Source organism: Pelmatolapia mariae, linkage group LG6 (genome assembly GCF_036321145.2).
Source record: "Pelmatolapia mariae isolate MD_Pm_ZW linkage group LG6, Pm_UMD_F_2, whole genome shotgun sequence".
NCBI lineage: Eukaryota > Metazoa > Chordata > Actinopteri > Cichliformes > Cichlidae > Pelmatolapia > Pelmatolapia mariae.
In genome coordinates this window covers 15,887,550-15,914,808 of record NC_086232.1, presented here as the reverse complement: position 1 = coordinate 15,914,808, position 27,259 = coordinate 15,887,550, and the positions used below count along the sequence as shown (strand labels likewise).

Genomic DNA, 27,259 nt, shown 5'->3' with positions numbered 1-27,259 from the left:
AAATGATATGATGTCCACTCCCCATGGCAGGGATTAGCCATAAGTAGATGACTTACTCTGGAAAAAATCTGAAAATCAGTACTGTAAAGTCTTTAAATGTTTAAATATGTTACCAAAGGAAAAACAAAAAAACTAATGTGAGCATGAGAGAGCAAGAGATAGAGATGGAAAACTGACTTTGGAGGATGCACAAAAATAGGTAACAACAGCACTGGTGATATAACAAAAACAAAGAGCGGAGTTTGAGATTAATAAACATCAGTGAAATGAATTTAAAATTAATTCAAACCCACAAATGGTGTGTGTGTGTGTGCGTGAGTGAGTGAAAGAGAGTGAGATATTGGGTCATTAACCTGATGCAGCCAGCCAGCACATTCTCCTATACTGACGTGTCTGAATGTGATTTGTGGCTGACATGTCAGCAGGAGTAAGGCTAGGAGGTTAGGGCTGTGTGTGTGTGTGTGTGTGTGTGTGTGTGTGTGTGTGTGTGTGTGTGTGTGTGTGTGTGTGTGTGTGTGTGTGTGTTCAGGTTAAATATTTTTTAATGCATGAAGCTGTTCTGCTGTTGAATAATGGTTATTAATAAAATGAGCATGGTCAGCATTGGGTTTTGTTTTGCTAATGTGCTGTTTATTGAACACACACACACACACACACACACACACACACACACACACACACACACACACACACCTGTGCACGAACAGAGGTGTGTGTGTCTGACCTTTGCTTTCAGGTCTGACTAAAAATAAGGAGTAAAGGATCGAATAATCAAGCTGTGTAGATGTTTTATGCGTGCACAAGTGTGGGTGTTTACTTTCTTTATACTTACATCGGAGGCAGGTCCTTTGTCGGCCCCCGGACAGGAGAAGGTGACAAATTCATGACAGCGCTTATGGACCACAAAACAGCACACTGGGGAGAGGGAGAGGGGAAAAAAAGTGAAAATCAGCTCGGGCTTCTTTGCGGTGCCAAATAAGGCGACACAATAACAACACTGAGTTAAATCAATATGTCAATTATGTGGCATTAGTCACTGCAAAAAAAGCTCCTCGTATTTCAGCAGTTCACATGCATTTCTTTCTTGCTTCCAACATCTATATTTAGTTTTTGCTTCAGTTTAGATGATTTTAAATGTAACCACAGCATGGTGGGAAGTCTAATAATCACGCCCAGTAACATTAAAGCTGCCACAGGAAACTTCCCATGTTAGAAGCTTCAAATGGCAGCAGGCAGTATACCTGGTGATTTGACTGCTTGTTCCTGCTTGCTGCTTGAAATTATTCAGTGTAGCGACTGAAATAAACAGTTCATACTTGCATCCTTATATAGCACATGGCAGCTAGTAGGAAATAAATCCTGTTAGAGGGAAACTAGAAAGACAAAAAGTGCTTAAGATCTTCTGATCTTCACTCATTGCCGGGTAACACATAAAAGATTTTGTGTCTTATTTAAAAATAATCATAGAACAAAATGTGAATTTTTGTGACAAAGCTGTTTATTTTCTCAATCATTAAAATATCAGAAAGTACCCATCACAAACTTATAGTCAAACAAACAGTCCAACCCGATGACGTTTAGTTCACCATCTGAATCTTGTTGGCGGGAAAAGCAGAAATACTTTGTTACTGTACAGTATGCTTATTTCAATGAACACCCCAACATAATACTATTTAAGACTGTGGCTCAGTTGAACACCCTATTAGTCTTATATAGACCAAAAAAAAAAAAAAAAGAGAGAGCTATCAATTAACATCCAGAAGCTGGTTGAGTTGGGAGCAAATGACGAGGAATACAGACAAAAATGTAATTTTAAACATCGGTTTACAAGAACAAATCTCTCTTTCAGTTTATGTTAGAAAATTATGGATAGGGATGTCACCAGAACTGAGACTGATGGTACCTTTAGATATCAAAACACTGAACACATTTTAAAATTAAAGCTGGTGTATGCACCGAGCAGGACTGTCCACAAAATCTGCACTAACTTACAACAGAAATTACCATCAGATTAAATATTCACTTGCATCACCTCAGCCAGCTGACACACAAACGTCACACAGCCCCTCCCCTCACTAGCAGCTGAACATGTGAACAGCAGCAAACTTGTTGAAGCATCTTCAGACATCCCGATCTGTGAGGTCAATAAAGCTAAAGTATTAAACAGCTATTAATATTAACTGCTAGCATTAATGGCTGCATTAGCCGTCTGTTATCATTTTGTTACGGATAACAGTTATTTGTGTCCAAAGTGAGTTGCATTTCTCTTAAAGTACCAGATTGAAGCAACAAAAAGTCTACCAGCAGCTAGACAGAAACGGTGGCAGCCTACCTTAATAAATCTATCTGATCAGCAACGAAATATGGTGTCAAGTTACCAGAAGCACAGGAAACAAACAGGGCTAATCCAACCAATATTGTTTTATCTTTAATGATCCTTTGTCATTCTTTCCATGTGTTATTGTATCCGTAAAATGGTATTGAGTTTGAAATTCTAGCATTGTGACGACCTTTTTGCTGCTCTTGGGGGTTGGAGCGGGATGGGAATTTTTGTTGGGTAGATTTGGAAGTGGAGGTGAGCAATTTTGAGGTATCTGTAGTTTATCTGATTATTTACTTTTCTGACCGCTTTTGACTTTAACACAAACATCTCTGCTTTCTACTACTTGGATTTTCAAAATAAGATGCTTAATTTATAACGTGTTTGTGGGAAGCTGTTTCATGTCACAGCACATCTTCCCTAAAGCAGGCCAATTTTAACCTAAAGGTAAGGAATAATAGCACAATGTGCTTATTGCTGATGTAAAAGAAGACAGGTTGAAGAGGAAAAAAAAAAACCCAGAGTAAAGAGGCTAAAGCTAAAGGACTAGCTAGAAAAAAATATCCCTAAAAGAGCTGCTTTTCATTTTTATACTTTAAGTTCGTTTCAGCACCTGTGCCTTTTCACTTTTATTCAGTTAAAGAAGTTCAGTCAGTACTTAAAACTCTTTCAGTATCTTTTTAAATAACTATTAGTATATCTACTCGAGAGAAAAATATCTGCCAATTTACCAACTCTGTAGCGCTGGGAATATCTACATTTGCTCTTTTTCAGTTTGAATTTAGTTATTTGCTTATTAAAAAAAACTATTCTCAAGTTAATTTTTGTGTTCTATATTTGGTATCCCTGTTGGTACAACATTGCCACAAATATGAGTGACAGCGAGTCAACACACGCTCATATCCATTCAGTTCAGTTCTATGTTGTTTCGTTGACTTCGTCACTTGCCAGCAGAAGCTAACAGCAGAGCAAACGAAACAGAGGAGGCTAACAGCAGAGGGAGGTATTGTGCGTTGCCACATCAGTAGCTATTGTTAGTCTACTAGTGCTCAAAGTCATTCTTAAGATTTCTCTGTTTTTGACGCTCACTCTCAAAATGTTCAGGGAGAGAAACGTTACTTAAGAGAGAAGCTAGAAGGACGTTGGTTAGGTTAAACGCTTGCTGTTGGGAAGCTTTTATTATACTTATTTTAACATAACATGTCGTCCTCCACTCGATTGAATTTCATTTTATACGTCAACTTTACATACATGACATGTTTTAGGAGGAAAAGGAGAAAGAAAAACTTCTGTATCTGTATTTGAACGCAGCTATTACTTGAATTAAGCTAGTCCAAATAAAATGAAGAGTAACACTAGAACGCTTCAATTGCACACTAATACCAACCACTGGGTGTTCATATTTATCCATTCATCTCTAACATTTTCATTTACAAAGAAAAGTTGTTTACATAAAGCCTGATGTTGCCTTATGTATAAAAGAAAGATTCCCAGTCTCTTCCTCACAGTGGAGATTGCAGTTTGTTAATTACATATACTGTGGCAGATACCCACAGTTAAGGTATGGGTACTGGATTGCAACAGGAATAAAAAAAAACTATATTGGTGCATCCCTAACAGAAACCCGACACTGTAAGTCTCCCTGGGTCTCACAAATTTCCATCTCCATGAACCAACACTGGGTAAGCTAGCTGCATGTTGCCTCTTTTTCAACATTATGTGCAAATTTAGAAGACAGTGTTTGTTTAAAAGCACAAAAAGCAAACAAACACAACACACATGCTGATAATTTGACTAAAAAAATAAAAGAAGATTCTACATTGTTATTTATAGTAATGGTGAACGCAAACCAATCGCCATCAACCAAAACTGAGGAGCAAGGCTTGGGGAGCAGATCGCTAATTCAAGTCCACTTTGAAGAAGAAGAAGAAAAAAAAAAAAGAACTCTTATCTTACATTTATCTAATTTACTTGATAGTTTCTGGGTTTTTAAGTTGTGCTAGGACAGAAATAGCAATTAACAGGTGTCAAGTGGCAAACCACACACACACACACACACACACACACACACACACACACACACACACACACACACACACACACAGGTACTGGGTGTAGGCCTGCGTGGACCAGAAGGTTTTCAATCTGTTTTTGAATGCCAGCACAGATCTAATTAATCTCAGGTCAGTAGGTTTTTTAAATCAACCACTGATTCAAAAAAGATTTAAAAAAAAAAAATTCAGTAGAGCCAAACTAAAGCTCACAAAAAGAAACATCCACGTTTTTGTCTCATTCTCAGACGCAAGTAAAGAGCAATCACTTTCCACGGATGAAGTAAACAACCGACAGAGAGAGTGGCACAGTTTAGTCTCATCATCAGCACGGTATTTTAAACAAAAACAAAAAATCTTGCACATTGCTGATTCAAACCACTTCCACTTTGAAATGGCTCGCAGTGTTATCTAAAAACAGAAATCGGGCATGACAATGGCTCTAACAATCATGACTATGAAAATATTACCTCACTGCAACAAGAGCCAGTTCCTAAAACAGACACACACACAGACACACAAATGCAGGGTGACATTACGCTGTGCTTTAATCTTAATTATTCACCTTCTCATTACATTTGAATGAGGCACAGCGGCAACTGGAGGCACTTTCCACGGGTTTCTAGCAGTTAAGCAACAGAGTGCTCAAGGCCGTGTGTCCGTGTGAGCGTTTCATTAGAGCGGGAGTGAGGCTGGGTCACATCAGTCCGATTTTAAATCAAACAGACACCACAGACACAACAGTAATAGGGATGGGATGAAGACGGCCCTTCTGTTGCCCTGCACAATGCAAATGAGACCACAAGAGGGGAAAAAATAGAAGGCGGCGAGACAGGATAGACAAAAAAAAAGAAAAACGAGTGAAGAAGCGGAAGATGTGGGGTTGTACGTCTGTCTCTGTGAGGACCAATTTAAGTTTTAGATCTCTGGAGTGAGGACACTTTTTCGGAAACCTAGCTCGCTCTGATCGAACAGCTGTTTGACAGTTTAGAGGTCGTTTCAGGGTCCGCGTTAAAATTGGGTTTACCTCTGGGGTTTGAGAGCCGGGGCTAGGCATTCGGCTGTGACAGTTGGGGTTAGAGTAAAGGGGTCGGGGAATGCGTTATGCCAACGAGGGTCCTCGCAACGATAGGAGCACAAATGTGTGCGTGTGGGCAGGAAGGGATGGGGGCACAGCTGGGTTTGAGGCAATGTGAGGGGGTGGAAATTCATTTGTGTGTTTGCAGCATGTCAGAAAGACAGAAACAGAGAACTGGAGCGGCAGAAAACAGCGAAGAATGCAGCTGCACTTTAGAGCCTTTTGTTCATAAATCTGCACTGTCACTCACACACATCTGCACGCACACACACACAAAAAAGGTACACACTACTGAAAGACAGGCTTAGTGACCTGGCGAAGAGGTCTTTGCTCTGTTGCTTAGCAACCAGGCTGAGCCCTAGAGTCGAGTCTACACACGCCGCCCAATTTTATCTGACTGACGGCATCGGCAGCGAACCAGAGCCGATCCAAAAAAGATTCCTGCGAAGGACTGCCAGTTTGACAGCGGGCCGGCAGTTTCTCATCAACAGGAGGAGCGCCGGGAAATTCCTCCATCTTGGATGATTACCAGTACACAAAGCACAGACGGGGACACTCATAATCATCCTTCAGGCCTCAACTTGCATGAATAAAATGAAGCATAAAGATAATGGTTGTGCTCCTCGATGGCTCTCTAAAGACTCTGGCTGAAGCTGCGTCCAGAAATAAAGTTGTGATCTCCTTCATTTGTGGTTGGGAGTTGGAAATATTTGGATTTTTTGTGTGTGGGGCCATGACTTAATACCATTTCACCTGTTCCGCTAATGTCCGTCTACACATACTTCATTGATTAGAGTAGGATAAAATCATTCATCGGTGTATGTGAATGAGATTAACTGTGCTCCACCTGTTCCATTAGCACCACACAATTTTCATTATTGTGGGTTTAAGGCGCCAACTTTTATGGAGTTTAATCCATGTATGAGACTGATGACGCCGATGACCTGTCCAGGGTGTATCCAGCCTAGGACTGGGCGATATGACCCAAAATTCATATCTCGATATTCTTTAGCTGGATGGCGATATATGATATATATCTCGATATATTTTAAAGCCATAAAGTAAGAACAAAAAGAGAGTTATTAGTCAAAGCTGTGTCCCAAATCTCACATAGGCACTTTTATTAACATACAGCGTAGATGTACAAGAAAAAAAACTTACTCAAAAATAAATTATCAGCATTTATTAAATAATAATGCTCCATAAATAAAATAAAACAATGTTCTTTTTGTGCATAACAAAACGCTCACAATTGTGCAGTCAAAATGTAAACTAAAAGACGCTGAGCATAATAACATAGACAGATTTTACAGCTGCTCTGTTCCCAAGTTCTACTGCGTGACTGACAGCCTGGAGTTTGAAATCCTCTTTGTAACCATGTCTCTTACAGGTGCCATTTGTGTTCCTTATACACACACACAGTACGGTAATATTACGTTGAAGCAGAGTACGTATCACTCCACGAGGCTCCTTGGTAGCCGTAATGCTCCAACAATCCATCAAGCGCTGCAGCTTCGTAGCTTACCAAAGTCGTACTAAAACATTTTTTGAAAGGTTTCTGAGCGCCGTGTACCACATAAAATCGGTTTGTGGTCAGTAAGCACAACCAGAATTCATACATAAGGTGCACTGTCGATTTTTGAGAAAATGAAAGGATTTTAGGTGTCAACGCGTTAGCGCGGTTAGCTCGTTAACGCGTTGACGTCGTCCAGCCCCACGCACGGGGCGAACCGCGTTAACGTCACGCTGACAGCACTAAAATAGTAATCTCCAATTGTTTTCTTTTTACCGACCAGCTCCTCTTTGATAGCTGCTGTGTCCATCTTGTCGTTGCCTGCAGGTGAAGCGATGGGGGAGGGGGAGTTGTTTTCAGTGAAGGAGAGAGGCGACGCAGAGTAAAGCAGCGTAGAGACAAAAGTGGACGAAAGAGAGGCAAACTTGTGGCTCCACAAGTATAGTTATAACGTACCGTAGACTAAGGAGCTTGGAAAGAAAAGCGTCTGGACTTCTTAAAGTTTCTTTCCAAGCTCCTTAGACTACGATGACCTGGATGACTGAGAACCTTCACAGACAAACGTACCGTAGACTATATCGATATAAACGATATTGTCACATCTCATATAAAAATATATCGATATATTTCAAAACTCGATATATCGCCCAGTCCTAATCCAGCCTCTTGATCACCATCAGCTGGGATAGGCTACACTCCTCCCCCATTGCCCTGAATTGGATAAGCAGTTAAGAGCATGGGAGGATGGATGATTACATCACACGCCATCTTTCTGTTTCAGTTCAGTGTTATACATCACATCGTACCCCCGACTCTCGCCCCATCTGTCCTGTCTACATAGGTGACCTTACAGTAAAGGTCAAAACGCCAGTATGATTTGCATGTGGTGTTATTTTCTAGTAGATAGTAGCAGTCATCAAAGTCACAGGTCCACTGGGTTCTAAGAAACTGAGAGCGACCCTGCACAGAGACACTCTGGTCCAAACACTTCTTGGTTTAATCAGGTCGGCCAGTGTCTTGTTTTACAGCCGCAGCACTAAGGTCATCTCAGACATTGCAGGAACTGCAGGAGATAATGGCGTATTTTGAGGTGAGAACGGAAAAGAAGAAAAAAAATGGAGGTGTTTCTTTTGTGGACAAGTTGAAGAAGTAAGAGGAAACTCAGTGCAAGCTGTTATGATGCTCTCCGTTAGGCCCTGCTCAGGTCGGACATATTTTGCATGAGAGTAAATACTCTGGTTTATTTGGGTCATTACCGAGTCTGCTTGCATCACCTTGGGATCAGCACAGGACTGTTTGTTTTCACAGCCACAGTGTCACCAATGCAGCTTTCAATCAGCGGCTTAAGACTAGCGGGGCTGTGTTGTTTGTCCACAATAATACCGGTATACATTTTCACATTATAAAAATAAATACATAAACTGTCATCTTTATAGTTCAAGTGTCATTTCATATTATGATATCATTGCTATAGCAACATTTATATTGTGTACAACAACAAGACAAGCCCAGACACTTCTGACAGCCAGACCCGCACCCGCCTCTGATGATCACTTTCCAGTAAAAGTGGCAACGAGCAACTTGTTTCACTACTTAAAGCAGGAAACAAAAAAGCACAATGAAGTACAGCCAGGCTACAGTGGAGGAGACACTAGCAGCTGGAGATATACAGCCCAAAAGTAAACAAATGGTTCAAATGAACTCGTTAAGACTCCGCATGATGGGAAGAGCAAACAGTGGATGGAAATTACGGACTGGTTGACTAAGGATATGATGCCAGTTCAGTGGATTTCTGTGGAAAAGGATCCCCTTAGGCAGCTCGTTAAACAGCTCGACTCAATTTACAACTTCCCAGGTAGAAAATATTTTTCCCTTTTGTTTTTATTATGTGACCTATTGTGCAGCTACAGAAGACTTGCAAGGTTAAGTTGGCTTAGTTCTTGCCAAACTGCTTTTACCTGCTTTGCTTTCACTAGTTTTCCCTGATAACACTTTTACTTAGAATTTCCACTACCTACCACTACCTGTGCTACCTTTGTGCTTTATGCTGTGTCACTGCTACTGCACTGTGCTCCTGCTGGCACCTTGTTTTAATAGATTCATACTCTGAATCAGGGAGTCTGTTATCAATTAATTAAATTAATTTGTAATTTTTTGTGAATATAAGTCTTTCATTTTGAACGATTAAGACAATGAAGAATGTCGGTGAAGTTCAGAGGACCTCCTCACCTTCAACATTACTTAAAGCAGTTTAAAATAATTTTAAAACTGTTTAATAACTAGTAAAACAATTGTCTAGACTGAAATAAAACCATTTACACTTAAATTTATTCCCTAAAAAACCCACCAACTCAAATTTCAAGGGCAGAAAACATCACATATTGCTCATTAGTTTCTTTACATCCTAAACTCATCGCCTACCACTAAACACTGAACAATAATAATCTTCAAACTGAAGTACACTCTGTGAACTTTCTTTAGTCAAGCCATTTATAGAAATCAACTCCTCAATCAGTTTCAAAAGTTAACTGTCTTCCAGTCGCTGGCAGTGATTCAGCTACGGCCACGTACAGCAAAACAAGGCGATGCCCATCAAACTCTGATAAGGAGACCGGTACCCGATATAATCTCCTTTTCAAAGTGCAGAGGTCAGCGGCGCGTGAAGTGACCAGATCAGTGATAATCACAGCCCTCCTTAAAAGGACAAAAATGTTTTGCTCCAGTTACTTTTTGGTGGAGCAAACATCACTAACGCTGCATCTGCACACGGACCATACAAGCACCCCACACAGTGCAGTTCATGGTGTGCATGTTTGAATGTGAATCGGGATTCAAGAGGAATTAAGAGACATACTTCCGCGTCAGCCACATCATGTAGATCATCACTTACATGCAGATTCATTTACCCGAGCTACAAACAAATCAGGCCCTCCCGGAATCTAGGAGGAGGTGATAATCGTGCTGAAGATGTTTTTCACGAGGAAAATAACTGCTGCACTTTCCTCTGTTTAGATATGCACACACAAAAAGGTCTAATGTGTCTGAGATGCATTTGTGCCAGCATATTGCAGCAGGGTTCAGCTCGAAACGGGCAACAGGGAGTAACCTGCAGTCTTCTGATGCACTGCATATAGTTTTTGTAAACGACGTGCATCAGAAATGCCTGACCAAAAGCTTTTGGAAATTGGACATACTGTAACATAAATACAGAATAAATATACATTTTTAAATTACAGAAATAAATATTCATAGAAAATAATAGCGCAGGATATGTGCAAATTTAAGGTGCAGCAGGCAAATGCAATAAAAAAAATTTAAAAAAAAGAATATATCTAAAAGCCTTCTGCAGTTCTTCCCTGCCATCAGAGGAGAACAAGCATGTGTACGTGCTTCAAATGCCTAAAAATATCAGTGTCAGCGCTGACATGTGGCTTCAAATCCTGCTCTCCCAGGAGGAAGTCCTCCACTGAGCCCATTGCGCCACTGTGTCTTACTTCCTACATTGACTTTTTCACTTTTTCACAGTATACTGTTCACTTCATCTGGCCTGAGGAAACCTGCGACAGCCGCCAATCACTGACTATATTCTCTTAAGCCTGAATATAGAGCCTGGAGGAAGTATGAAGGCTAGTCCTTTCACATCAGTTATGTCACAATATGCTGAATGGATTACACTTGATATGATTTGTTTGTTTTATTTTCTTTTTTGGCAACAACCTTATTAGTTCCTGGGACCGACGAGATACAAGAACCTACTCATGTTCATGTCATTATTATTTCACAGACAAGTTTGAATGTATTAAATCAGAACAAGGACAGGCATCAACAACACTGCAGCCCTGTTGTCGGCACATACGTTACTGCATTCTTCAAAATCAGTCATGCAGACAAATACAAAAAACATGAAGGAAAAAAATATCTGATTGAAGTAAGAAAACTTCTTTGTGTATTTACTGTGTGAGTACTTAGTTTGATTACTCTAGCATTAACTTTGGTAGGGTTTTCCAGACAAGACCTCAAGGCTAACTTCCATGACAAAATGGCATCACCAGTAGACCTCACAGCAGGCCTGCTTTCATTAAGAGTTCAGTCACACAGCACTAGACTGCCTCGTAACCACAGGTCGGTATTCTACTACTTCCTGTAAAAATGTCTGCGATGAGATTAATCTGAAAGTGGACTAATGTCACTGTCTACAGAGGATAAAGTATTAAAATATAATATAAAAATATAATATAAAATAAAGTATCAAAAATATTAATTTTAAAAGTATAAGTGTATAATTGGTTATTTATGACAAATTTCAAATTTAGCAAGTTGTCTTTATTTGAATTGAGGACAATCTTCCTCTGCTACATATACAGTTGTTAAGTGATGACATTTGAACCTTGCTTTCGGGTCCAAATTATTCTGCGTTTAATAAGGCTGTTGTGTTTTTAACATGTTTTAATGCTTTGTACCTTGTTCATTTTACTCTGAAAAAGCCGCTAAAGAAGTCAGTGATAACTGTCAGCCTCTCTTGGTTTTTATTACCACTGTTCATTTTAAAGCTAAGTTTTAAAACCTTACATGTAACTACAGCCCAGCCCATGCAGCAGTATATTAATGACTAACCTCGTATTGGGGATGGATCATCTCAGCTGTTCTCCTGACTGATGTTTGGTCCGTTTACAGCATCCTGCAATATGATTGCATCTGTCCCTAACCATCGGGAACCCTCATGTTAACTTTTATCGAGTGGAAAAAAGTTAGCGTTCATCCTCCAGCTTCACTGTGTTTATACTGTGCTAACCATATATTATGCTAGCTCTGTCGCTAGCCACCATGTAGCACATCATTATATACCAGGTAGGCCAACTTTAGTAACCCTACAAACGTCACTACTGTTTAGTTTTCTGTCTTCGTGTTGGAAGTGATAGCAGAGCTGTACGTTTTAATTTTTCAGCAATCACTCAGTCAGAACATGTGATATCATCTGGATGTTAAACTTAATTGTTACACCTGGTAGAGGAGTCACGCTGACCATTTTATTAAAGATGAAAGAATTTAGACAGTTTTTTAACTCTCAGTGATGCCGCAGTGTTTGTTTGACTTTGGGACCTGCAGCGGAGTTTGGACCCAGGAACGGCCAATGACGTATGACTTAAAGACCGGATACTGTATCTACATGAGGAGTGCAACATGGTAGCCAGGCTAGCGTAAGTTAACGGCTATCCAAATGTACCGTAATTATGAACTGCTACTAGATTTTTAGATATTTTTTAAAATAGTTCAAGTATTATACCCATTGTTTAAATATCAATAAAATGTCTATTTTTATGTTACTTCCATATATGCTCTTCTTTAAAAACACAGATCTGCTTTTACTTCTAAAGACATCTCTGCATTTGCAAAAAAAAAAAAAAAAAAAAAGCAACATGTAGCAATATAACCCTAACTGTACGGAAATGTTAGCCAACTGGAACCCTGCAAACACAAACACAGCGCGCAGTCTGACGTAAAAAACAAACAAACAAAAATAAATAAATACATAAATAAATAAATACATACATAAATAAATAAATAAATAAATAAATAAATAAAGGAAGGTGGACGCCTTTCATGCTGTAAAACAAAACCTTTGTTTTCTTTGTTCACACATAGATACAGGAATTGTTTCTGTAAATTTTCACCCTGCAAGGGTGTTTTTAAGAGTCCTTTCCTCAATGGCCTAAAATGCTGTTTACATGTCAGCGAGGTCAAAACAAATATACAGGGCCTTACCATAAAGCCAGTCTTAACTACAGTTTCAGAAATAGTCAGATTAAAGGAGACTTTCAATCAGAATGTCCCCAGCTTAGGCGTCTTATATCAAGTCACTTAAACTAGAAGTTCAACGCAAACTACCAACACTTGATATTTGCTGTTTCCAGAGTCATACAAAAAAATGGCCAACTCAACATTTGAACAAAAGGCTACAAATAAAATGTCCTCAAATTGTTGTCAGGCATTCTTTTTATTTATTGATTTATTTACAAGTCTCTCCACAATCTCTGAAATTAGGTGGAATAACTCACAAGATTTTGGACCTATGACCTTTGGGTGTTATGCAGATGCTGTTTAAACAGAATTTGAATATTTGTTCCCTGTTTATTCTACAAACTGTCAAAATACACTAACAGGCCACTTTGTTAAGTACACCTGTTCAACTGCTTATTAATGCCAACATCAGTTCCCAATATTGTCAGAACAGGAAACTGAGGCTGCAACACGCCAAGACTCATTAAACTGTGTAATACATTGGAAAATAGCTGCCTGGCCTGATGAGGCTCAACTTTTGCTGCAACATTTAGATGGCAGGGTCAGAAGTCGGCATAAACATCACAAAGCAACAGATCCATGCTGCTCTGTAGCAACGGATAAGGCTGCTGAAGGAGGTGTAATTGTGGGGGGTAGGTACTTTTTGGCACACTTTGCCACATCATTTAAAATGCCACAGCCCACCCAAATATTGTTGCTGACCATGTCAATACCTTTATGAGCACAGTGTATCTTCTTATGGCTGCTTCCAGCAGGATAACACGTCATGTCACAAAGCTCTAATCATCTCAAACTGGTTTCTTGAACATGACAGTGAGCTCATGACGGCCTCCACAGTCAGCATGTAGCTGAATCAATAAGGTGAAGAATTAACACAGTTCTGAAGGAAAAGCTGGGTCCAAGCTGGCACTCGGAAGGTGTACGTAATGAGGTGGCCATTGAGTGCAAGCCTGATTGTTTCTGGTAATGATTAGATTATTTGCTTAGCACTCAAACATCAACATGCAGGAAGGAAAGTTGCAAGTCTAAATAAATACCTTCCATGGAAATTGCTTCAGGGCTGCATTTCAGAAGTAAAACCACTTTAAGGGAACCAGCCTGTCACTTGAGAAAATTTGACTTGTCACAGCAGGAAAGAATAGGTATAAATAATGACACAAGTAATCATGTCATAGATCGTACCACTATCTGGCCCACCATCTCCTGCCAGGGCTTGCTGGGAATGCTTCGACAGAGCTGCAATTTTGCACACCACTGCCTGTGCTTTAAATACTGGGAGCCATTAAAATTGCGATTTAAAAGAGGCCTTTTATCATTAAACCAACTACTTCTTCTCCCTTCCCATCTCAGCGACTCAAATCCCAGCCATAATTTATAACCACTTTGCGGCATTTTAAATTTGTCTAATGTGGTTTTCACTTGTGAAACGTTCCCTCAAATCATGGTACGTTAGCTGAACTGAAAACTGTCCTTAACACAGCCAGTCCAACCTCAGTTCAGACACCTGCATCTGACTGCAGCAGGAAACAACAACAGTAACTTCCTCTTTTTGCCCGCGGTGCACTCAGGTGTGCACACATATACAAACGAGGACCAGTAAAAGAAAAATGAAAAGCTGGGAAAAGAAAGAAAGAATAGAGATCTTTGAATACCTGCAAAACAGGAATCCAACACACCCACAATGGACACAAGATACCTATATCACATGTACGAAACATAGTGTGTCTCCTGCTGGACACCCCCCTCCGCCCACACTCACATGCACATACAATCCACCCTGCACGTCAGAACAAGTCCTTACTACACGTATGAAATTCCTTCGAACCAAAACGACAACAGTGTTGTTGACTTGCTGTGTGTGTGTGTGTGTGTGTGTGGGGGGGGGGGGGGGGGGGGGGGGTGTTCGTGCATCTCCTATTCGCAATAACCTAATCTACACCCTTCTTCTTTCTCTCTTAGGACTCTTAAAGCACCAGCGTTCACTCTTAACGTTTAAACACTTTTCTCTCACCTCAGGTAAAACACAGCAGAGGAAAAAGCCTCTTTCTTTTACGCAACTTATATGTAGATTATCTGACTTAATGCCATAACATTCAAATATGATTAAAATGGCTATTTTTACTTTAAAGTGGGCCCCTTTTAAAGTTCCTTTATTCTCAACACTTTTATATATTTTAAGTTATTTAACCTATAAATTCAACGCAGCTACTAAAGGACGTAACAGTGTAACCATTTTGTCAGTGGCTGTTTCCAAAGTCATGAATAAAAGTTCAGCCGATTATTTACAGAAGTTATAGGACCAATCCTCACAAAAAGCAGAAGCTTGTGGTGAGAAATCTTTACAAAAGTTTATTTAGAAATTTCTCCACCGGCTCTCACATCTGGTTACATTCACAGAAAAAACTTGCAAACTTGTTTCCTTCTTTATGGAAGGAAATGATTTTAGCACCTTTAAATGTTTTCCTTTGCCCTCCATTCATTTTCTGAAGCCCCATTCACACATACCTTGACACCTGTGGATGATCCCACTTACCCACAACAATCAAAGGTTGCTAGGGAAAAATGTGCATTCCGCAACGGGTTGGCAAGTGTTTCCTAGCAGCTGCTAGGTTTAACTGGCTGCAAAGAGGTCTACAGTACAGTGCACTTGCAATTACTTTGGTTGTTAGCAGGCTGCTATGGTCGCCTTCAGTTAGCGTGGATAAAAGCGATTTGTCGGGAAACACTCGACAACCGCTTGCCCAGAGGCAGTGAAACTGTGAAAAGCGCAACGCAAACTACAAACAGATAGTCACCTTCAAAAGTAAAAGCTGCACCTTTTGAAATACACAGCTTTTACTTTGAAGGTGAATGGTCTCCAAACAACAAGAGGACACGGCAATCTGCTGACGACCAAAGCAATCACAGGGAGGTTTTTAATGCAAATAATTTTATAGTCGGACAGCAACTAGTCACCAACCAGTCGAGTAACACACATTTTCACCAGTGCCGGAGGTTCCTAAGAGATTTCCAGGCATGTTTAACTAAGCCCATAACAGCTTATCCAACTAAGAGTGGTGACAGTTCGCCAGTCTATCACAGGGCTAACACAGAGCAAAGGATAACCACACACTCTCACATCCACATCTACACGTATCGGTTACACCTCACAGCAGGTAGGTTCCTGGGTTCAAACCTCGGGGTCTGCTGTGATATGCTTAAAGTTTCCTTGTGCCTACAGGGGTTTCCTCCCACAGCCCAAAGACATACACTTTAGATTAGGCTGCTCAGTGCAGTTACTTAAATATGAAGAAGGGTTGCAACTGATTACTGTATCAGTTATTTTACCCATGAATCATTCAGTTGGATTAGATGAATTTGTTCAGTGAAATATCAAAGCATGACTGAGTGACTGACTGAGGGACTGGTGCGTCACAAAAACCAAACCATCAAAACACAGCGTAAAAACTTAATCACAACATTATTAATGGATAAACAACTTCAAGTAGCATTTCAGTTTCCAACAAACTGTGCACTGAAAATCTGAAGGAAGACTCTCTTTTTTGTCTTTATATGTGAACTGCAAACAAAGCTTTAGCTGCTGAACTGTAAATCTGATTAATATAAAAGCAATACAAAGCTGTAGTACTGCACAGTTTCCAACAACGAAGCATCAACTGTGATTACATCTGCACATCTTTCAGGCTATCGCATTAAAATCTAAACTTGTGCTCACTTCTCAAACTAATTTAGCAACGTTAAGATATCTTTTAACCAGTAAATAAGCAACACAGCACTTCCTGAGAATTCAAGATAATCGTTTGCTTGTTTCTAAAGCTGTCGAACTCTAGAAAGCATCAGCAAAGTGTATATGTAGGCCTACACATTTGAAACAAGAACAGGATGCCAACTAGGCGTTCAGTGTTCACTGGATACTCGAGGTGAATATTTGTTTGATCCACATTTAAATTTAATTTACATACTCCATATTTATAGAAGTTTCAATGTGCGGAACAAGCACAAGTCGACTTTTGACCGTGCTTGTTCTTCTGCGTTGTAATTCATACCAACATTTCGATCTGTTCACATGATCACTTTTACCAAGAACCACCCTTAACAGGAAGAACAGGGTCCCCAAAGACCACACGGCAGGGCTGAAGATGTGCTGTGCTGCTGCTCTGCATGGCAGCGGACTTTCTGAGCACGAGTAAAATTAAAGGTGGGAGGGGCTGATACACAAGCTGCTCTTCAGCCTTTTTGAATGGCAGCAGTTGATTTGGCTAGATAAGGATCACGTGATTTTGACAGGATGTGTTTTTTCTGTGGTGTTTGAGCTTACTTTAACCTTTTCGGTTACCTTTAAGATCACTGTCATATCACACGGGCTAATTCATTCAGAAGCACCGTCTCATACTGCTGTGCTCCTCAGACACATGCAGCATTATTTTTATTAGATTACAGCTGATTATATGCTGCACAGACACATTTGTCATGTTTGTGCACCGCAGGACACCTCGGGCATTTGAAAGCTGTCCTTCCTTCCCGTCATCTTTATCAAACAGCTCTTATGCTTTAACCAAATTCCTGAGACTAACGGTGCTCTGATATGATGTTTTTTCATCTCAATTATGCAGTGGTTACATCAAATTTAAAATTACTTATAAGTTTTATAAATTAAGCTGGACTTGATTTTAGGTTCATGAATACCCTTCAGCTTTCATCCGAGACCCTTCTTCGATTCTGAAGGCCATAACAAACGTAAAAAGAAGTCCAACTGGCTTCAACTCAAGCGCTTAAGACTACCCTGACCTGCATCAATGAGAACCTGCAAAGTCAAATTTATCAAATTACTTCTTTTTCTTTCACTCATAAATAAAGACATCTCTGTATGTGTGTGTGTGTTAATGTGTCTGTTCTTCACCTCCCTCTAGAAATGGACTGGCTTTTTAAACCATCATGCACACACTCACACTCCAATGGACGCATCAGATGAAACTTTGGGGGTTCAGTACCTTAAATAGCATCCACAGAACCACCGACCTTTTAGTTGGTGGATGCTCTACCTTCTGAGGCACAGCTACTTCCAAACTTACAACACCTAGTCCTGTCCAAATATCAACCGAGCTCAATCCCCACTTAGCTTCCAAGATCAGACAGGATCCATTCGGTACTCATTGTTTGTATTTCTGAGGTCGGCGCATTGTCAAATTTGAGCTCATCTCAGTGAGAATGTGTCACGTTTTGGCTAAAATCTGATGAGCTGGGATGACCACATGAATGTTTACATTGTCATTTCTGTGAGTAGATTTATTGACATAATGCACTCCCATTACCGGCCTAAACCTTATTCTAACCTCACCGCTAAACCAATCCTCTGACGAGGAGTTAAAAGTTGTAAACACACCTCTAAAACCTCCTCACTAGAGTAGTCTAAATTAAATTCAAACAAAATAGTAATGCAATACTTGGCTATGGTTTATGTTTATTGTGCTCTTCCGGTTTCTTGGAGGGCGCCGGGTTAAGCGACGACAAATTCAGTCACTCTCTTGTTGTGTGGCAACCCACAAATGACACGTTCAGCGAGCGCATTCTTACATCTGTCCTCGTTTCAAAGAGCATCACTCTGTGCACGTCTTCGTGTGAGGACATCTGACAGCTGCAGTTAGAGAAATAACCCGGACCTCATTCTTTGTAACCCAGCGGGGCTTTTCTTGTTTTATTTTTGAACACCAGCAAAAGCAGTTTGGTTTGACATTAGAGAAGCTGGACAGATCAACTGTGCTGATTTTTTTTTTTTTTTTTTTTTTTTTAAGTGGTTTAAGTACATTTTATTTTACAGCCCAAGTAACAGCTGAGGAAAAAATAAATAACACTTACTCGAGTTATTGCTGTTAAATTTGGCATTAACTTACAGAGCACAGCTCTGGTCTGCATGCACATGAGTGCTGACTGGATAGTTTGTTTGACTGGTTATCTACTTTTCATATCTTTGATGTTTACTTTCCTCTCAGTCAGAGGCATAAAAGGCTTTCTATATGATTAAGAGTGCTCTGTTTTCACTAAGCTGGCTGAAACGTGCAATAAAACCTCATCTGACAGCAGCTCTACCTGAGCAAGGCAGCAGACAGTCTGTGCTCTCCACATTTTGTGTGTCATCAACTCGGGCTAATTAACCGCACACCAGTCCGTAGTCCAGGCGCCCGTGTGCGCTCACTCACCCACATAAAGCGTTAATTTTTTCTACCTCCAGTGCATTTCCTGTATCAGCAGCAGAGCAGTTGAGGAGGGGACTTCAACTTTTTCACTAGTAATGCTATTACACAAGAAGCTAACGTGGAAACTCTGGCTGCCTCGTCCTGAGATGCACATGGATGATCACATGACTGAGGCTAAATGACTTGAGGTGGATGTCTGAGAAGGATGGTGAAGAAGAGGAAGTGATACAGAGCGACAACAATCGCCACAGCTGAGCAGCATGCATGTGATTGAGGGGTGTCACCGTGCTGCTGCAAGGGCCTGTTTGTGAAACTGCTTTGTGCAGAGGTCCATGTCTAGACACTCACCCACCCACCCACCAGCACCTTGAGTGGCCGCCCACCCGCAGCCACACATCACCATCCACCCCCACATGCACAGACACACGCCCACCACCATTTTACAGCTCCAATCAGATGTAAACAGCATGATAAATCTAACTTCCTGGTCTGTCTCCCTGCCATCTCTCCTCGGTCAAAACCAGACATCTCAGCTTTCAGTGCTCCGCCGACTCTTCTACTCTTACATCTCACACTGTCTCCTCAGCTCGAGCCTCTTCGGGGAGCGTTCCCACTCTCATTTATCACTGCTGGCAAGCACCTGCTTTGAGTTTGACACCTGCCTGCCAACACCAACCCGCCATCAACAAAAGAGCCAACAGGTCACCGTTAACAGTGTTCAGACCTGAGGCCCCCGAATATAAGAAACAAACACACACACAGCAACACTCCTTCAGACAGTGAACATCCGTCCACACACCCACAGCCATATGCAGCAGAGGGATTTGTGAATGAGCCGCTGCTCTTACCTTGGCACTGGAATCCCTGCTTCCCAAAGCCCCTGTGGACAGAAAGACAGGGCTGTGAAATTTGGGGAATTCACAAGATATGCATTGGCAGTGACGCGCACACACATATCCAATCACACATGATCTCACACGCGCGCACACACACACACACACACATCAGCGGGGCCCTGTGTCTTCAGCAGCATTCCTCCAGTGTCAGAGATGGGTGTCCGGGTCGATGCGGTAAAAACACCGAGCAGCAGCTACTGCTCTGCGGCTGCCGACACGCCATCTCTCCCCGACAGGCCCGCGGTGTTGTCGCATTGTGGAGAACTGAGAAGGTGGAGGGGGGGTGGATGGAGAGGGGGGTGTATGGCGCACCGCGGTGTTTTTCATGACAATGACAATGAAAGAAACACTGCGGTGTCAGTGTGGACGAAGGCCGATTGAGCCGCAGCAGCAAGTGAATCACCTGTGTCCTTTCCCCTCACACACACACGCGCCCGCGCGCACACTCACCAGATGAAGTCCGTGCAGTGGCTGCAGAAGGTTGGCTGCTTGAAGAAGCGCGCGATGAACTTGTGGTTCTTCACCTCGTGCACATTCTTCTGACGGAGGGCTCCCTGACGCGCAAAGCCGCGCGCGCTCTCCGGCACCTCTCCTTCGCTGTTGGGGTCAGCCATCTTAACGAGGAAGCGGCGGCGGTCCGAGAGGAGGAACGAGGGGTGAGGAGAGCGGAGAGAGAGACGCGACGGAGGCGGCGGGGGAGGACGAGTCGCGGTACAGGTGCCGCCTCCTTCTCCTCTTCGCCCCGCTGGCCGCCGCGGTGTCGCTCGTGCTGCCGGTGTTTTTGTCGGTCTGCGTCCAGCTCGCGCTCAAGCTGCTGCAGCTGCTTCTTCCGGCGGGTCCCTGTGCCGCGCGCCTGCTTCCCTCTTCTCACCGATGTGCCGCTGCTTACAACTCTCTCTCTCTCTCTTCCTCTCTCTCTCTGTATTTGTGTGTGTGCGCGTTGACGTGTTGTTTGTGTGGCACACCTCTGAAGCGATCTTTCTCCGTCTATGGCACCACGAGCCCTGCGTTCTTTCACTGTGATGTGACTTCTGGAGACACACACATCCAAACCAGTCTGAGACGCCAGTTAACACAAACCAGTGATTGCTCACGAGCCCGTGAGTCAGAGGCCCCTGAAGCTCCGATTTCAGAGAGTCCCTCATTATTAGACAACCTGGTGACCCCGTTTTCTAAAAAAAAAATCTACCTTTAGTCATAGACTCTTATTTCAGTATAAACATATAGAGAGCCTTCGAATTTCAAGTTGAACTCGTGCCTCTGTGTCTGAATGAAAACTTACATTTTTAAATATTTTCTTGATTATATACCTCCGACTTATTCTGTAAAGTGTAATTAGATGTGTCCATTGTCATCAGTGTTTTCAGCATTATTAATGTAGCTTTTCAGTGTCAGTGTGGATTTTGATAATCAGCACCTATTTGTCAATATATATGTAGAGAGAGAGTATGGATTCTGGAAGTTAAAAATATGCTGTTCCTCTAATCATGTAAAGACTCCTACAGGGCAAAGTGGAAACCAGACAGAGGTACAGTGCAGACAGGTAAGCCATGCTGTTGTCTCTAGATTACAGACAGGCCCACAGTTTGCTTTCTTTTCCTTTTAGTCTTATCAGATACAGTAAAACTACTACATAGTCAGAAGCATGAACAGTACAAATTGAGTACACAGGACTTTGTGCATTTCTGTGGAGAAACTAAGTAAATCAGCAGCTTGTAGAGCCACCCTTAGCCTTTACCGTGTTGCTTCAGATCACTGAGGATTTGCAGGAATTTGTTTATGCACAGCTCTCTTTACCACAAAATTTCAATCAGGTTGAGGTCTGGACTTTGACTGGACCGTTGCAACACCTTCATTCTTTTCTTTTTCAGCCATTCTGGTGTAGATTTGCTGTTCTGCTTTGGGTCATTGCCCTGTTCAGTGATCCAGTGTGGACCAAGCTTTAGCTGATAAACAGAGCTGTTGGTCTCACATTTGACTCTAGAGGAGTTTAAGGCCACCTTAATGACTTCAAGCTGCTCAGGTCCTGTGGTTGCAAAACAAACCCAAATCATCACCACTCCTCCACCGTGCTCGACAGTTGGTATGATATCAGCCTGTGCTGATATGCCGTGTTTTGCTTTTATCAAACATGGCTTCGTGCATTATGGTCAACATCTCCCCTTTAGTCTCATATGCTCAAAGGACATTGTTCCACAAGTCTTGTAGTTTGCTCAAGTACAAATTTCCAATCCTAAACCACGCTCCATGTTCTTTTTAGAGAGAAGAGGCTTTCTCCTGGCAACCCTTCCAAACAAGTCATACCTGTTTAGTGTAAATTTAAATGTGCTGTCATGAACTTCACCATTTAACACACTAACTGAGGCCTGAGTTTGAGATGTAGCTCTTTGTGCAACATTCAGTGAAACTGCAAAAAACCAATGTGAACTCTGAGATTGTTGCATTTTGGTAACACACACCCAAATGCTCTGGACCAGCAAACTTCCAAAATGTGTGCTTGTAGAGATGCTCATACTTCCAAATGAGATTTTTTTTTCATAACTGTATTTTAGGTTATATGTATCTGGCAATCGTCTTGTAGAGGAAGCCAGTCAAAATTTATTTTTCAGACATTTTTAGTTTGTGTTTGTTTATTAACAAAACTGCTTTTATTGTCAATTTACATTTTTTATATGACTCTACTATTAATAACAATAATAACATTGTTATTAGAATTGCTATTGTTGTTAATTATAATTATTATTAATTACAATTCTTTTGATTATCAAGGAGGAAACATTGCAAACTATTGCATTTGTAAAACTACTGTTGATTGTTTCAGTATTTTTTTAGCTTAAAAGAATTAATCAGTTGTTATAATTGTCACATATTAGTTTTCTGTCAAATGACTCACTGATTAATCAAATAATCATTTCAGTGTTAGAGTGCTCATTGGTTCCTCGAGAAATAAACACACTGGCAAGTACAAAGGAGGTCAAGTATGTATAGTATGTATTTAATCTGGCGTTTCAGCAGGTTGAACCAGCCAAGGCAAACACAGCATGTTGCTCCAGTCATCTTTTTTTAAAACTAACAGGCTGTGGTAAAGTCTTGCTTAAGCTTCCTGTGCAGGCTACTGATATGAGGTTGGGATCACGAAAGAAGATAAGTGTATTAATACACCCAAATCCTTTTTTTAGTACGTTAATCTCACAAGACTGCATTTTTTTCTGTCCCTGGGAGTTTGCAAGTCAGTTATTTTTGTTAGAGAATTTTAATTGCTTGAATTGAACATCAGTTAAGACACGTCAGCTTAGCTCTGCAATAATGTTGTCCTGTTATATTTTTAAAATGGCAATAGGGAGGCGAGTTTTTTTCAGTGTAAAACCAGGATAATTCAGAGCTGTATCGGGAGGATTGACCAAAAATGTTTTGTTTTTCTCATTGTCTTGTTAAACACTAATTAAACCTCTTCAAACCTTTATTGGATCGGGCTTTCCGGTTATCTGACCAAATACAGAAGTATCGCCTTCGTGTCCGAATGAGCACTTTTATGGTAAAGCTACCACGGGTGGGGCCTTTGCAATATTTGAATATAACTTTTCACTTACAACAAGTCAGGATGCATTCCATCAGATTAATAAAAACTAACACATGAAATTACAGCATGCAGACCTGCCGCTTGTAAATCTTGAGTCACTGAAAGACTGTTAGGGAGAACAGCCTCACTGGGGTTAATCAAAACTGGCTGTTACACTGTGATCTCTGACACAGTTATAAATGTTAAACTGGCTTTTTCTGCACACACAACGACCTGAATATGACTAAACATCATAGGAATAGTTGGTTGCTGGAGGTGCACACAGCACTCTCCACCATCCATATTTTCCTTTGTTCACTTTATTATAATAATAATAATAATAATAATAATACATTTTATTTATAGGCACCTTTCAGACCCTCAAGGTCACCTTACAATAACACGAGAACAATAGCAGCAATAAAATATAATAAACATGGCAAAATAAAATTTAGACATGAGGTAAAAAAAAACCAAAAACAAACTTTGACTTCTAATTTTACTTCTATTCAAGACATGAAATGTTACTAGAATACAATGTTTTGTGTTGAAGACAGAGCCTTTAATAGATCAGATTAATAACGCTCGTCAGTAATGCTCATAATATTAGTAGTGATAAATGCATGTTAAAATGACCCAAAGTTATTTAGTTGCTTCCAGCTGATCATAGAAGTCTTTCTTCTGGGATTATTACATATCTACAGCACCAGAATCCATACACTAACATTTCCAAAGAGAGAGAGATGATCTTGCTTCAAATGTGGCTGCTGCAACATAAACATTTAAAAATAAATAAAAAGAAACTAAGAAGAAACTGTCCTCAACACAAAAACAGGATCCACCAGGCTCTAACAGCCAGATAATGTTCTATACTTCACTCTGTGCACCTGTTAGAGTGACAAAGGTTATCTGATCGGTTCATTAAAATGTACTAAAATGTGTATGGGTGTTCGTCTATATAACTACAAATGGCCACTTCATTAGGTACATCTGTTCATCTGCTCACTAACACAAATATCTAGTCAGCCAATCACGTGTTAGCAAATGTGCTTTTAAGTATGTATACATGGCGAAGATGACCTGCTTGAAGTACAAACTGAGCATCTGATTGGGAACAAAGGGGATTTAAGTGACTTTGAATGTGACGTAGTTGTTGGTGCCAGACAGGCTGGTCTGAATATTTCAGAAAGTGCTGATCTACTGAGTTTTTCAGCCCATAACCATCTCTAGGGTTTACAGATAATGGTCTGGAAAAGAGAAAATATCCTGTGAGCTGCAGCTCTCTGGGTGAAAATGCCTTGTGGCAATCAGAGGTTCCAGACTGCTGAAAGGTGAGAGGAAGGCAACAGTAACTCTACCACTGTTACAGCCAAGATATGCATAAGAGCACCTCTGAATGCACAACATTCCCATCCCTGAAGCAGATGGGCTATAGCAGCAGAAGGCCACATTGGGTCCCACTTTGCCCTCATCAGTCTTGATTTCTGCTGCAAACTGAGATGATAGCATAAACAACACGAAAGCATGCATCAGTGTTTCAGGTGGTGTGAGGGATACTTAATTGGTACACTCAGTACCAACTGAGCATTATTTAACACCACAGCCCACCTGAGTGTTGTTACTGACCATGTTGATGCCTTCACGATCATAGCATACCCTTTTTATACACCATGTCACAAAACTCATATCATCTCAAGGGAATTCAAGGGAATCTTCTTGAACATGACAATGAGTTCATTGTACTCCAAAGTCAGCCAATCGAGCACCTTTGGAATGTGGTCTAATGAATCATGAATGTACATTCGACAAATCTGCAGCAACTGAGTGACGCTACCATGTCAATATGGATCAAAATCTCTGAGGAGTGTTTCCAGCAACCGCTGAGGTAGGGGGGCCAACCCAGTGCTAGCATGTGTACCCAATAAAGTGGTGAGTGAGTGTACATCTAAAAGACAGAAAGCTATTGCCACAATGAGAAAATCAGCAATGTTGCATTGCTGAAAAGTGTTTTTATAGTGATTAAAGTAAAACACTGAATTAATATTCTGTTATTTGCTACTCATTTGCACAATCCACATGTGATCCATAAAACAAAGTCTACAAGTCTATTTAAAGTGTAGGCGGTGGGGTGTTTCCTTTGATTCCTGTTTATATTAAACGCTGTTCCTTCAGTCTCTCTGGAATGGCAGCGCTATGTGTAGGAGGTTATGTGTGAATGACGGAAACCTCTGCCTTTTCTGAATATTTGAACCTGTCATGTTACAGGTTTCATGTGAGAAAATGGGCTAAAAGGTGTTAATCTGTCACCTTCCCACAACTCAGAGCATCCATTCCAGCAATCAGTTTTAGCTGCACTGATGGCTTTAATGTTTGAATGAAAACAAGAGTCTCAGTTGGCATGACTAAGATGATTGTGTAGGAATTCACGTGCAAAACATTTTTGATAGCACACTAAAAAAAGATCAAAAGATCAAGTCACACTTATCAGTGGCAGATAACCTTGCTGGTTGCCTTTCACCTATATTTTCCCCGTCTGCATGTGGTGCGTCTCGCTGTTCAAGGAAACTGAAAAACACTAAAATGCTTTTTAATTCCCATGCCTTTTTTAAGGTCAACATAATCTAGAGATCTAATTTTAATTACATTTCACTTAAAAAAAAACTTTTAAAAATGTTTGTGTATGGAAAATATGTGAGCGTAATGTTTCTAGAGAGAAGTCTGATGGGAAAAAAATCATAAAAGTAGGCAAGAACAAAGCTTGCTGACAAGTTACAGCAGTGTTTACCTTCAAATGCATCATACACAAAAGATCACACTAACCACTGATAAACAGTGAATTTAACAAGAATATGCTTGTGTAATAGTCGGAATATCTGGAAAAACAGGTATGTTGCTGGAGCTTGTAGACCCTCTGAGGCAATTTTTTTTTTTTTTTGCGGGGGGGGGTGGAAAAATGATCTGGTAAATTAGTGGCTGCCTGTGTAGTTTAGATACTGGTCTTTATAATGAGTGTTTATGGGATTAAGCTTTCCACCATTAGTCTGTAGTGCAAATGCTCAATAAATTGCTTGAAAAAAAATCTAAGGGCTCATTTTTTCTAGGAAACACACGGGTAGTGTTGGAACTGCTGTCCTGTGCAAACTTGTTCAAGCTCTGAACTTGATCCAAATTTCACTCACACTCCCATTTTTCCTTTGAACACCACTTCTGCCAAAACAGAGGTGACAGAGCAGTCAGCAGTTCAGCACTGAACATGGTCGACGGTAGCAGAAGTACAAACAGAAACTGAGATGGACCTGGCGCGTTGCCTGTTTTCATGCCCGTGCACAAATAATTGAACTCTTTGGAAAGTGGGTGTGAGAGTTTGGGAAACTCAGCCAGGTAGTAAAGTACTTTCACACCATTCAAAACTGAACAACTTGGCAGAAGAGTTCCTCTGCTTTTAAATTATTTTTAGTTTAAAGAACTCCATAGTGCTGTTTATCTTCACTGATTTTGCTTTTGTGTTTGTTTTGATTATCCTTAAATCAATAAATTGTGTCAAATTAAAGCCTTCCTTTGTTTCAAAGGTTGATTCACTTCCTGCCAACTCTAGAAATGTTCCAGGAAGTTTGTTTACTCTCTATGGAGTGCGAGGCAGATCTCACTGGACACTTTCACCATTTCCACCTGTTCAAGTGCCCATTAATACAAATATCTAATCAGTCAATCACATGGGAGAAACTGTGCATTTAGAGATGTAGAGATAATCAAGACAAGCTTGGAGTTCAAACTGAGTATCGAGGTATGCAAAAGAGCACATCAATGCACTCACCAGTTGAACTCAACTGATTTGATGGGCTACAGCAG

At 40.8% G+C, this 27,259-nt stretch overlaps 1 protein-coding gene across 2 annotated transcripts in view; it reads right to left on the bottom strand.

Moving 5' to 3' along the window:
- The window catches only part of LOC134629048 (protein kinase C beta type-like), a 38,106-nt gene extending 17,276 nt beyond the window's left edge, over positions 1–20,830 (bottom strand). Inside the window, exons 1-3 of one of the 2 annotated variants that reach the window (XM_063475950.1) lie at positions 20,302–20,830; positions 19,804–19,835; positions 833–915 (exon numbers count right to left, since the gene is read on the bottom strand). In XM_063475950.1, coding sequence (XP_063332020.1) covers positions 833–915; positions 19,804–19,835; positions 20,302–20,465 — 279 coding nt within the window. In that variant the 5' untranslated portion in view covers positions 20,466–20,830. The remainder of the gene's footprint in view (positions 1–832; positions 916–19,803; positions 19,836–20,301) is intronic. The other variant, XM_063475951.1, reaches the window with a different exon arrangement.
- Positions 20,831–27,259: the final 6,429 nt, after the last annotated feature.